This window comes from Gymnoscopelus microlampas (assembly GCF_963454915.1).
Source record: "Gymnoscopelus microlampas genome assembly, chromosome: 8".
Taxonomy (NCBI): Eukaryota; Metazoa; Chordata; class Actinopteri; order Myctophiformes; family Myctophidae; genus Gymnoscopelus; species Gymnoscopelus microlampas.
In genome coordinates this window covers 2,425,848-2,440,287 of record NC_139945.1, presented here as the reverse complement: position 1 = coordinate 2,440,287, position 14,440 = coordinate 2,425,848, and the positions used below count along the sequence as shown (strand labels likewise).

Genomic DNA, 14,440 nt, shown 5'->3' with positions numbered 1-14,440 from the left:
TCAGGCAAAAATAAGAATTAAATAGCATAACCCTAACCCAACCCTAATCCTAACCCTAAAACCGAAATAAAGTAACAAAATAACGCCCAAAACGCCCAATATCCACGCAATAACCGTATGCATGCGTGCCCACACACTCCTGCTCATGCCCAGCCTATATTAGCCACTGCTTCACCCCTTATTCACCTGTTTCCTTCCTTTCATTGGATTTCATTGGATCAAATCGACAGGAAGTGGAAAACCCACAGCCTAGGAAACAGGTGGATAGTCAGGGAATATTATCAGAATAATGTCATATCTGGGAATAAATTCCTTACCAAGAACTTTCTTCACCAATGTGTTTGTAAAGGTGTCTAGTAACACATCTCACAAAGACTGAAATGCACTTTCCTTAGGGGATTTTTTGACAGCTGCTGAATGTTGGGGTACCCACCATAACCTTATGCGGGGGAAAAATATTGCAAGCATTTGTTTTGCACCAAAACCACTCCTTGGGCTAAAAACGGCCCAATCTCAATGGGCTTTTTACACCAACAAAATGTCCTGGAAAAGGTTGGCTATGGCCGTTTTTAGCCCAAGGAGTGGTTATGGTGCAAAAAAAAATGGGGTTAATGTCTGTTTCATGATATAATAATGTATATCTATAAAGTAACTAGTAACTAAAGTTTTCAAATAATTGTAGTGGAGTAAAAGCACAATATTTGGATCCGAGATGTAGTGCAGTAGAAGTAAAAGTATTGGAAATTTGAAATACTCAAGTACAAATACCTCAAAAACGTACTTAAGTAAATGTACTTATTTACTTCCCACCACTGCAGATCAGTGATCTGTAAGCCCTGTGTGCTTCCATCCAGATCAGATAAAGATCAGTGATATCTGGAGAACCCACAGGAGGAGGACGTGTAAGCGTACAGCTATGAAGCTCTCCTTGTTTATCTGACTTCTAAACAGTTTGGGGAAGGAGTGGCCAAACCCAACCCAAATATGCACAGATGTGCACCGCCTTATTAAAGAGCAACACACACACACACACACACACACACACACACACACACACACACACACACACAACAACACCCACGTGCACGTTGGTGCACGAGGATGTGTGGGCAGATATGGCAGCGCCGTTCTATCACGCAAAACTTAACCCATTAAGACCGGGAACGCATCTGTGTCACTTCTTGATTTGAGCTAAAAAAGAAAAAAAAGCATTATTTTACACTTTGGGCTATTCAAAAATAGCAGATCTACAAGCTCGTAGCGCGGCACCGAGTGCCGCGCTACGAGCTTGTAGATCTGCTATTTTTGAGAAATCGTGAAAATGTGTGCAAATCTTTGAATATAATATTGTTTTAAAGCGAACATTTTTAACTTCAAATCTTTGCTTCTGGGGGGGTCCCTGGAACAACATATGTCGAGATGGGGGGGTCCGCGGCCAAATACATGTCATTTTGGGGGTCCTTGACATGAAAACGATTGAGAACCACTGACATAGTAACATACGTTTTTTTCAATGAACAGGTAGGAATTAGAAGACATTTTGTAGAATCGGCTTCAGGTCTTAAAGGGTTAAGGCTGTGTGCACGTGAGCGTGCACGTAGTCAGATAGATACACACACACACACACACACACACACACACACACACACACACACACACACACACACACACACACACACACACACACACACACACACACACACACACACACACACACACACACACACACACACACACACACACACACACACACACACACACATCAAATCCCTGTTTACACTTGGCAGGAGAAACATTATTTCTTATAAGACAAACAGTGCATGTGCGCTGCCTTCTGCCTTCACATCAACACACTACACAGTGTATCTATGTGTCTATGGGTGTGTGTGTGGTAATGAATAGTGATTACTGTTTACCTTGAATTAAAAGCCAGTGCTGTAAAGTAACTAAGTACATTTACTCAAGTACTGTACTTAAAGTACAATTTTTGTATTTATCTCGATTAGTGTGTGTGGCAGTACAGCAACTGGTGTTTATTTTGAATTCAACAGGCTCATTGTCAGCCCTAAACCCCTCCCTCCTCCACCTCCTCTCAACACAAAGGGCGTGTGGTTCTCCTCTATAGAAGGAGGTGTGTGGGGTTTGCATGTCAAAAGCCACGACTCTGTTTTGTTACAGCGACCTCCAGTAGTATCATTATTATTAGGACTGTAGCAGCACACACATCCCCTCTAATCCAGTCTGCTACATGTAAATAGTGGACAGCATGTCCCTGTGTGTGTAAACATCAATGGATGTGTCTGATACAGCCTGGGAGAATGTAAATACTGGACGACATGTCCCTGTGTGTGTGTGTGTGTGTGTGTGTGTGTGTGTGTGTGTGTGTGTGTGTGTGTGTGTGTGTGTGTGTGTGTGTGTGTGTGTGTGTGTGTGTGTGTGTGTGTGTGTAAACCCAGTGGTTGTAAAGTAACTAAGTACATTTACTTAAGTACAGTACTTAAGTACGCCCTTTGAGGATTTTTTACTTTACTGGAGTATTTCCCATTTTCAATACTTTTACTTCTACTACACTACATCTCAGAGGCAAATATTGTACTTTTACTCCACTATAATTATTTGAAAACTTTAGCTACTAGTTACTTTGTAGATTTTGATTATTATTACAAAAACATACATTATGCAGCTCAAAGTGCTTTACAGAGCAAGAACATTTACAGAAAAAGTACACAAAAATAAGAATCAAATAACATAAGCCTAACCTAACCCTAACTCCGAAATAAAGTAACAAAAAAACGCCCAAAGACAGCCACAATCCGCGCAATAACCACACATGTTTGTGTGCGCGCACGGGTCTCTCAGCATGCTGCGCGACTGGCGTGCACCCTCACAATTTTCAACTGCACCCTCAGTCACGTCATTCTGGCGCCGGGCCGGGCCTGACACAAACACAGCTGTTTAGACACGATGCTATAGGTTCACTGTTTACCTGCTGTGTTAGTCTCTGTGAGATTCATGTGATTATTTCACCTTGTTTATTGACTAGAGTTCAATAAACAAGGCGTAAGTCTTGTACGTGTGTGTGTGTGTGTGTGTGTGTGTGTGTGTGTGTGTGTGTGTGTGTGTGTGTGTGTGTGTGTGTGTGTGTGTGTGTGTGTGTGTGTGTGTGTGTGTGTGTGTGTCATGGTGTTCATACAGACATGTTGACACATGTCAGACATTCAGCCTCATGCTCTTCACCACAGCGTTGCCAGATTTCACCAGAGAAACAAGCAAACAAGCCCAAAATAAGCGACTACAACAATAGGCCACATGAGCGTTGGCTATATTTGCACTAAACATTTTCTGATGTGGGGGTCGGCGGCCAAATGCATACTCATTTGGGGGTCCTTGACATGAACATGTTTGAGAACCACTGGTTTTAAAGAACATTAGGAATCAAGCCAAAAATAAGAAACTACACTTCAGAAACAACCCCCAAGTCACTTATAATAATAAGCAGACATGGCAACACTGCTTCAGCAACAGACTGGTCGGACCACAATAAAAAACAAGAAGGAGCACTGTACGCTAAATGTAGGCCGACAGTGGTGTAAAGTAACTAAGTACTGTACTTAAGTACAGTTTTGAGATTTTACTTTATTGGAGTATTTCCAATTGTCAGTACTTTTACTTCTACTCCACTACATCTCAGAGGCAAATATTGTACTTTTACTCCACTACAATTATTTGAAAACTTTAGTTACTTTGTAGATTTAGATTATTATTACAAAACATACATTAACCACTTCAGCCCTGCATACAATTCGGCCATTTGAAAATAGCAGATCTCCAAGCTCACAATGCGTCGCATAGCGACGCATTGTGAGCTTGTAGATCTGCTATTTTCAAATGATCTCTATACATTTTATTCATTTGAAAACTTGTGAAATGGGACATTATGCGTAACGAGTACTTTCTACTTTTGGTACTTTAAGTCTGGGGCCCACAGGGCAAGACCCTCACATCCAGTGGTGGAAAAAAGTACTCTAATGTTTTACTTAAGTAAAAGTATCAATAGTGCAATGTAGAAGTATTCTGTTACAAGTTAAAAGTCAGAAATTCAGAATTGACTTGAGTAAAAGTATTGCTATCAAAATGTACTTACGCAAAATGTCCCATTTCACAAGTTTTCAAATGTATAAAACTCTTTCGAAAATAGCAGATCTACAAGCTCACAATGTGTCGCATTGTGAGCTTGTAGATCTGCTATTTTCAAATGGCCGAAATGTATATAGGGGCTGAAGTGGTTAATGTTTGTTTTGTAATAATAATCAAAATCTACAAAGTAACTAGTAACTAAAGTTTTCAAATAATTGTAGTGGAGTAAAAGTACAATATTTGCCTCTGAGATGTAGTGGAGTAGAAGTAAAAGTACTGAAAATTGGAAATACTCTAGTAAAGTAAAAATACCTCAAAATTGGACTTAAGTACTGTACTTGAGTAAATGTAAATGTAACTTGTTACTTTGCACCACTGCGCTCTAGTTTACCGCAGTTGCCCTGTGCGTGCGTGTGTGTGTGCGTACTTGTGTGCGTGTATGTGTATGTGTATGTGTATGTGTATGCGTATGCGTATGCGTATGCGTATGCGTATGCGTGTGTGTGTGTGTGTGTGTGTAAACGGTGCATGTATAATATGTTTAAAGTAGAATAAATGTGTTGATAGTGTAATCATGAGGAGTAGAAGTGTTATAAAGTGTGTTTAGTGCTGTTAGAGAAGCAGAGAAAAATGTGTGTCTGCTTCATATCTTCACCTTCATAACAAAACTCTCACTCTCTCTCTCTCTCTCTCTCTCTCTCTCTCTCTCTCTCTCTCTCTCTCTCTCTCTCTCTCTCTCTCTCTCTCTCTCTCTCTCTCTCTCTCTCTCTCTCTCTCTCTCTCTCTCTCTCTCTCTCTCTCTCTCTCTCTCTCTCTCTCTCTCTCTCTCTCTCTCTCTCTCTCTCTCTCTCTCTCTCTCTCTCTCACCATGCATCATTACTCTGCCTCACGCCTTTGATGTGTCCAATCAGAGTTATATGTAAGTCAGGGGTTCTCAAAGTGGGGTCTAGGGACCCCCAGGGGTCCTTGGGGGGGGGTTTTTAAAAGGGGGATCCAGCTAAATCTGACATTTAAGAACCAAATGGACCCTTAAAAGGGATAGTTCACCCCCAAAACGAAAAAGATCATGGATATTTATTTAGTTTTTTGTCTCATTCCTAAGCCAATAATTTGATGACCAGTGGACCGGTAAGCAGCGGTTCCGGTAGGAGACACAAAGGAGACTCTTTGTGTCTCCTACCGGAACCGCTGCCAGATTATTTGTTTTAGGAATGAGACAAAAAACTAAACAATATCCATGAATTCAAGTCTCCATGTGGTGACTGATGCATAGAAAAAAAATGTTTTTTTTGGGGGTGATCTATCCCTTTAAGGCAGGGGTCTTCAACAGGGGGTCCGGGACCCCTAGGGGGTCCTCAGAGTTACTACAGGGGGTCCGCCAAATCTTTGTGTGATATGATTTTTTTTTTACCTTAACCACTTGAACCCTAGCATCCCTTTTCTGAGGATAACTTTACCAAAAAATAGCCGATCTACAAGCTCACAACGCCTCGCGCTGCGAGGCGTTGTGAGCTTGTAGATCGGCTATTTTTTGGCAAAGACTTGTTTGGTGTAGAGGGAAAAAAGAACAGACCATGTAAACAAAAAAAAAGTTAAATCTGAAACACAATTTCATATTAATATAGAGGGGGTCCCTGCTTTATCTCTCTCTCAGCTAGGGGGTCCTTGGCCTGAAAACGTTGAAGACCCCTGCTTTAAGGTCTGTAGGCTACACATGGAACAGTCACTCTCAGAGTTATGAGTCGTCTGTGAAATTAAAAAAACTTTGAGAAGCACTGATGTAAATGACATATCAAAGCAGAAGAGAGAGAAATGCATCGGCCACGGTCAATATATCATCACACACTGATGATGTTCATGTTCATGAGTATTAAATGTGTGTCGTTTCACACAGAAATAACTCCATTATATCTCAGTCTCATGACTCCGGCCGGTCTTTAAAGGGCTCAACTATTTCCTCGTGTTTTTTTTTAGCGTGTGGCTGAAGAACAGGACATGGTTGTTGCAACTAGCCTCGCGTAGCCAGACTATATCACAGCATGGATATGAGTCTGCCTGGTGCTTAGGGTTGCCAACAGGAACAGGCTGACATGCCACACAAACAATGATGCCGTTCCCACCGGAGAAAATCTCACACACACGCACACACGCACGCGTGCGAGCACTGTGCCTGCCCTGTCATTTGAGCGGTCCTAGCGCCCTTCGTATACAGCACACAAACACACAGCCAGACACACTGCAGTGTGCGCAAACAGAAATATATTTTTTATTTTTCCCTTTTACACCGGAGTCCGGGACAAACAAAGTCCCGTACGGGACACGCCCCTTTTGGCTCAAATACGGGGCGTCCCGGCTAATACGGGACGGTTGGCAACCCTACTGGTGCTGCTATGGGGACGTTTTTATTTCCAAAAGGGGCGGGATCAAAACAATGGCTCTCGACGCAGTTGGTTAGACCCAGAGCCATAAAGAGAGTTCTGACACTAGCGTCGACTCCCATTGTAAGAATGGAATGCGGAACTGCTCTGTCTATCTCAATGAGATAGTTCCAATGTTTGGAACTATAGCCCATATGAGCCCGCTTTGCGGCGAGATCAAAGCGTGTCGTTACTCTCTTTTCTACACTCTGGTTAGACCTACAACCAACTACCAATTACAGTCTCCCATATTTGAATACTGGGCCCCGATTGGTCACCCCAGACTTCTGGAGCAGGAAATGGATTCACAACGGACCCAAATCGCAGAGGGCAATTTCTTTTTTTTTTGTTACACTTTGCAGATTCGTCTGGTCCCAGGCTAGGTTGCAACCAGGGGTGGAAGAAGTACTCAGATATTTTACTTGTGTAAAAGTAGCAACACCGCGATATGAAAGTACTCTGTTACAAATAAAAGGCCTGCGTTTAAAATGTTACTTGAGTAAAAGTACAAAAGTATTGGCATCAAAATATACTTAAAGTAGCAAAAGTAAAAGTACTCAAAAGTTTGAAAATAGCAGATCTACAAGCTCACAACGCGTCGCATCGCGACGCGTTGTGAGCGTTTTGCCTCTGAGATGTAGTGGAGTAGAAGTTAAAGTACTGAAATTGGAAATACTCCAGTAAAGTAAAAATACCTCAAAATTGTAGTTAGTTACTTTCTACCACTGGTTGCAACCAGAGCCGATATGATGCAAGTCTGTTTTCACTGAAGGAGAAAGGTTACACATCCAACCCAGCTGTCTTAGGTGCAGGTTAACCAAATTAAGACCATGTCATTTTTAGATTTATTTTGGCTATCCAAAAATAGCAGATCTACAAGCTCATAGCGCGGCACCGAGTGAAAAATCATGACTTTTTGGCAAATATTTTAACATATATACATTTCTAAAGCAAACATTTGTAACTCAAATCTTTGAATATATATATATTTTTTAATGTGAACATGTTTAACTCAAATCTTTGCTCCTGGGAGATTCTACAAACGTATGTTGCTATAATATCAGTGGTTCTCAAACCTTTTCATGTCAAGGGCCCCCCCAAATTATATGTATTTGGCCGCGGACCCCCATCTCTAACTATTTAGTTCCAGGGACCTCCAGAAGAAGCAAAGATTTAAATGTTTGCTTTAAAAAAAAAAAGGATTTGCACACATTTTCAAATTATTTTTAAAATAGCAGATCTACAAGCTCATAGCGCTGCACTCGGTGCCATGCTATGAGCTTGTATATCTGCTATTCTTGAATAGCCAAAGTATAGGATAATGGTTAAAGTGGTTTGCTTAATGGGTTAAAGAAGTAACTACAAAAAGAAAGGATATACGCACATCGAAAATTAAGCTGCCAATATAATTAACTTATTTCAGTGACAGACTGTAGTTAGAGAGACAGAGATGGGTGAGTATCTACATGTTTCATTATCTCTTGTTCACACTGTGTACTCATGTATAAATTATCTTATTCCTGTCTGTCTGGGACTGTTATGGCTGCGTGCTGTTAGTAAAAATCACACCCTGTGTGAAGTGAGTGGTGCCTTGCTTAGCTTGGCTAACATGTTCAATCAGCCAAGCTAACATGTCCAATGTTAGCTTGGCTGATGGCACTGATGTCACTTTGAAACATGTAAACAATGTTTCAAAGTGACACACCTATTTATAGGACTATTTCGTCATGCGTCTCGCTAGCCAATCAAAGCCCTTTCAACATATTGTCACGTGTCACGTGATGCTTGACCAATGTTAGCTTGGTGGACACACGGACATACAGACATACGGACACACAGACAAAGCCACGTATAGGAGTGGTTGCCTTCGGCACCACTCAAAAATACACTAATATACTAGTATCTATTAGAGATGATGGACACATTTAATATGAACTATTTAGTTCAGCTAGAGCCACATTAATTCAAGCCTGATTAACCACAACATATGAATACATGTATTACACAAAATCCTGCATTCATTTGCCAAGTAGGTTCTGATCCATTTGACACATCCTGGATGTGATGATGTGTCCTCACGGGAAACAGGAACTGTGTGTGTGTGTGTGTGTGTGTGTGTGTGTGTGTGTGTGTGTGTGTGTGTGTGTGTGTGTGTGTGTGTGTGTGTGTGTGTGTGTGTGTGTGTGTGTGTGTGTGTGTGTGTGTGTGTGTGGGTTCAGCTGAAGGCCTGAAAAAGACAGTATAAAGTTCTGGCATGTACCAACCAACCACAACAGCTCTGTTTGATTGTATGTGTGTGCGACTGCACGGGTATGTAGGTGTGTGTGTGTGTGTGTGTGTGTGTGTGTGTGTGTGTGTGTGTGTGTGTGTGTGTGTGTGTGTGTGTGTGTGTGTGTGTGTGTGTGTGTGTGTGTGTGTGTGTGTGTGTGTGTGTTTGTGTGTGTGTGTGTGTGTGAGAAACCCACGGATACACAGTCACTAGGGGACAGGAAAGCTGAACACAACGGGACAATGCTGGTGTGTGTGTGTGTGTGTGTGTGTGTGTGTGTGTGTGTGTGTGTGTGTGTGTGTGTGTGTGTGTGTGTGTGTGTGTGTGTGTGTGTGTGTGTGTGTGTGTGTGTGTGTGTGTGTGTGTGTGTGTGTGTGTGTGTGTGTGTGTGTGTGTGTGTGTGAGAGATATTCCCAGAAACAGCTAGGAGGCCATTATAATGCCCCGCCAGGCCGGGTGGCCCGGCCGGTGCATTAAATGCCGCTTCAAACCCTCTGGCCAAGGGATTGTCCTGAGACCTGAGCCCCGTGCCAAGTCCTCTACTTCACAACGACTTCCCAATGACGCACAGAGCGCTGCTTGGAGATCAGATGTGGGTAAAAGGGCTCCCCGAGTTCACTTCACAATACATTGATTGATTAAGACGTTTGTAGAGAAAAAAAAACACATGAAGGTACAGTTCAATATAAGGTCAGCTAATAGGATTTGTTTTTAAAAGATTAGATTTGAGCTAAAAAGCATTATTTTACACTTTGGCTATTCAAAAATAGCAGATCTACAAGCTCATAGCGCGGCACCGAGTGCCGCGCTATGAGCTTGTAGATCTGCTATTTTGAAAAATCGTGAAAATGTGTGTAAATCTTTGAATATATATATCTTTAAAGCGAACATTTTTAACTCAAATCTTTGCTTCTGGGGGGTCCCTGGAACAACATATTTTGATGAGGGTCCACGGCCAAATACATATCATTTTGGGGGTTCTTGACATGAAAAGAATAGAATCGGCTTCAGGTCTCAATGGCTTTGACAGATATACACTAGTATGCACAAACATCACATAAACAGTTTCAAAATGTTCTGTCATGTTCTCTCTTCACTTTTTAAAGATCACATTATCTAGACCAGTGGTTCTCTCACTTTTTTCGTGTCAAGGACCACCCAAAATGAAATGCTTTTGGCTGCGGACCCCCCCCACCATCTGAAAATGTATTGTGCCAGGGACCCCCCAGAAGCAAAGATTTGTGTTAAAAATGTTCGCTTTAAAATAAAACAGATATTCAAAGATGTGGCAAAACAAATAGCAGATCTACAAGCTCGGGCTTGTAGATCTGTTCGAGCTTGTAGATCTGTTTTCATGTCAAGGACCCCCAAAATGATATGTATTTGGCCGCGGACCCCCATCTCAAAATATGTTGTTCCAGGGACCGCCCAGAAGCAAATATTTGAGTTAAAAATGTTCGCTTTTAAAAGAATATATATTCAAAGAGTTGCACATATTTTCACGATTTTTCAAAAATAGCAGATCTACAAGCTCATTGCGCGGCACCGAGTGCCGCGCAATGAGCTTGTAGATCTGCTATTTTTGAATAACCAAAGCATAAAATATGATTAAAATGATTAACACACCCCCTGGTACCCCACCAAGGACCCCATGGTACAATTTGATCCGTAATAAGGGTCCGTTTGGTTCCATGTGTACACTCTCAAGAGTGGAATCAGAACCAAAATAAACGTTACATATTTATTTGCCGCAATATATCACAGGTTTAAAGAAGTGCGTGGAGATATATATATTTTTTACTGGCCTGTAAGTAAGGGTCCATTTGGTTCTTAACTATAATTATTAATAATCCATAAAGCTGGGGACCCCCTGGAACCCCCTCAAGGACTCCTGTGAGCCACTGGACCCCCACTGATCTAGGTTGTATCATGAGGAACAACTAAAACTGTCACGTTAGAATATAAACTATTGTGAAAACATATCCTGTTCTTCAATCTATATATAGTCTTCCACTTTGTTATTGTAGCTTGTTTGGGTTAAAGAGTTGTAAACCCTCAGATAGCCAGACAGACAGACAGACAGACAGTGTGTTTTGTCTGTCTGTCTGTCTGTCTGTCTGTCTGTCTGTCTGTCTGTCTGTGACTCTGTGAAGGTTGATTTGTCCGAAAGCCACAAAAAAAAAGAAAATAAACTGAATGATTTGTCTGTCATTAAATGTTACGATTAATTGAGTACTTGAACCCCAATGGAAACCAGCCACAGTGCTTTCTTATGTTTAAATTCCTCTTCACTCTTCCTTTGTGTTGATGTTTTAAATCTCTGTGTTGTTATTCATGTCCTCACTGTTCTGCCTGATTCACTGCCTTTTTGTTGCTTTTATTTTAATGTCGTTTTATGCTTTTTGCTTTTCCTTTTTTTGCTTTATTGTTCAAATGACCTTTTCTGTGATTGTATTCTTGCTCTATAAAGCACTTTGAGCTGCATTATATGTCATGAAAGGTGCTATACAATAAAGATTATTATTATTATTATTATTATTATTATTAACAGACCTTGTATTGAACTGTACTTCCCTGAACTGTTAATAAAGTATTCAATCAATCAAATCAAATCAATCAAGACGACCAGATAGACAGGCAGGCAGGCAGGCAGGCAGGCAGGCAGGCAGGCAGGCAGGCAGACAGACAGACAGACAGACAGACAGACAGACAGGCAGACAGGCAGGCAGGCAGACAGACAGACAGACAGACAGACAGAGAGACAGACAGACAGGCAGCAGAATGTGTCTGTCTCTCTGTGAGGTTAGATTTGGCTGAAAGCCACAACAAAAAAAGAAAAACAGTAAATAAAGATAGTTTTAAATAAATCTGTTCTGACCTGTGAGTGCAGACAGCAGGAGAACATTCGCCCAGTAGAGCCGCTTGACGCACATCGCTCCTCCGCAGTGTGAACGGGTCAGCGTCCCCTGAAAACTCTCCTTTTAACTTTATAAAGTGTCCTTTAAAGTGTTTAAAGTGTCCTTTAAACTGTCCCACAGGTTCCACCAATTAGACACAAGCCCACCCGGATATCTTCACCCTCTAAAGGGTCAGGAAAGGCTAGAATAACAGTAGTCTTGTAGATCTTTTCTCTCTCTTCTCTCTCTCTCCAGACAGACAGAAGGTTATGAGAGACTCAGAGACGCGTCTCAACTCGCCTCTCTCTCCTCTCATACATGTCCCCGCCCCCCTCCTCCCTCCCCCCTCCCCCTCCACCCACTGGTGGCAATGTAACTAAGTACATTTACTCCACAAGTACCACAACTTATAATTAAGTACAGTTTTGAGGTATTTTTTACTTTAATGGAGGATTTCCAATTGTCAGTACTTTTACTTCTACTCCACTACATTTCAGAGGCAAATATTGTACTTTTTTTACTCCGCTACAATGATTAGAAACCTTTAGTTACTAGTTATTTTTCAGATATAAATTACATTATAAAACACCACTTTAGCCCTATTTTATACATAGGCTATTTGAAAATAGCAGATCTACAAGCTCACCAATGCCATGCCTTGTGAGCTTAATTGTAGATCAGCTATTTTCACACATTTTAGTACTTTTACCTTTGGTACTTTAAGTACATTTTGATGCCAATACTTTTGTACTTTTACTCAAGTAACATTTTCAACGCAGGCCTTTTACTTGTAAGAGAGTATTTTTTTATATTGTGGTATTGATACTTTTACTTAAGTTAAATATCTGAGTACTTCTTCACCACTCCCTCCACCTTTTCCGGGCGGAGTAACAAACAATCCTCTCCTTTTCTTTTCTTTTCTCTTCTTGGACAAACACTTAAAGCTGTAAATGCCTGATTGTCATCCAACCTGTTCTACTGCTGTTACAGCCTTTGATAAGATATACTCTCTCTCTCTCTCTCTCTCTCTCTCTCTCTCTCTCTCTCTCTCTCTCTCTCTCTCTCTCTCTCTCTCTCTCTCTCTCTCTCTGTCTGTGTCTCTCTCTCTCTCTCTCTCTCTCTCTCTCTCTCTCTCTCTCTCTCTCTCTCTCTGTGTCTCTCTCTCTCTCTCTCTCTCTCTCTCTCTCTCTCTCTCTCTCTCTCTCTCTCTCTCTCTCTCTCTCTCTCTCTCTCTCTCTCTCTCTCTCTCTCTCCGTGTCTCTCTCTCCGTGTCTCCCTGTGTGTGTGTGTGTGTGTGTGTGTGTGTGTGTGTGTGTGTGTGTGTGTGTGTGTGTGTGTGTGTGTGTGTGTGTGCTCCTCTCTCTCTCTCTCTCGCTCTCTCGCTCTCTCTCTCTCTCTCTCTCTCTCTCTCTCTCTCGCTCGCTCGCGCACGCACGCACGCACGCACGCACGCACGCACGCACGCACGCGCACGCACACACACACACACACACACACACACACACACACACACACACACACACACACACACACACACACATACCAAGGCTGTTACTCAAACACACACACAGTCTTGGTTGACGTTTTTACAAGTGTTGGAAAAAGGTCCATAAAGTAGATTATATCTCAGTAGAAAATCTCTGTGATAAAAGTGACAGTCAGTCATTATTAAGCCTACTCTATCACTTGAGTAAAGAATGTCTGAAAGTAACTGATAGCTGATATTTACCTGTAGCCTACTTGGATGTCAAAATAAATAAACCATATCATATTAAATCCAGTGGTGGAAAAAGTACTGCATTATTTTACTTAAGTAAAAGTATCAACACTGCAATGTAGAAATTCAAGTATAAAAGTCCTTTAATCAAAATTTACTTGAGTAAAAGTTCAAAAGTATTAATACTTTTGAACTTTTACTCAAGTAAATCAAAATAAAAGTAAAAGTACTCATTATGCAGAATTTCACAAGTCTTTAAGTCTTCAAATGTATAAAAATCTTTTGAAAATAGCAGATCTACAAGCTCACAATGCGCATTGTTGTGAGCTTGTAGCTCTGCTATTTTCAAATGGCCGAAATGTATACGGGATGAAATGGTTAATGTATGTTTTGTAATAATAATCAAAATCTACAAAGTAACTAGTAACTAAAGTTTTCAAATAATTGTAGTAGAGTAAAAGTACAATATTTGCCCCTGAGATGTAGTGGAGTAGAAGTAAAAGTACAGAAAATTGGAAGTACTCCAGTAAAGTAAAAAACATACCTCAAAATTGTCCTTGTACAGTACTTGAGTAAATGTACTTAGTTACTTTACACCACTGATTCAATCTATAAGTATCAAACGTAAAAGAGAATGCTTTCAATACATAAAATCTCTCTCTCTCTGATCTTTATGAAGTTTACAGATTCAAAGTGATCACATTCACATTGATCTTGCCTCATAAATTAAGGGTGAAGTTCAGAAGGCTGAAATGTTCATACCCTCCTGGCACTTAAAAGACAACATTGACTTTTCTGCCCATAAGAATGCCTCCACATTCCATTGTATGTGACCTACAGTAGTATAGGCCCGTACAGCAGCCTATCTCTTAGATATATGGTCAGGGCTGGACAGTCAGTGGACCAAATGACTGCATGTAAAATAATAATAATAGAGATGACGTCATCAGATTATGAAAAACAAATGAACTATAATGAGCTCAATATACATTCATGAAACGTA

General features: G+C 41.0%; 1 protein-coding gene across 8 annotated transcripts in view; it reads right to left on the bottom strand.

Annotated features, from left to right (window-relative positions):
- The window catches only part of LOC311050931 (myelin protein zero-like protein 2), a 68,353-nt gene extending 56,384 nt beyond the window's left edge, over positions 1-11,969 (bottom strand). For all 8 annotated transcript variants that reach the window (XR_014601337.1, XR_014601338.1, XR_014601339.1 and 5 more), the window contains exon 1: positions 11,702-11,969. Coding sequence is in view for 3 of the 8 variants with exons in the window: in XM_084065198.1 (XP_083921324.1) it covers positions 11,702-11,756 (55 nt within the window). In the remaining 5 variants the exon portion in view is untranslated. The remainder of the gene's footprint in view (positions 1-11,701) is intronic.
- Positions 11,970-14,440: the final 2,471 nt, after the last annotated feature.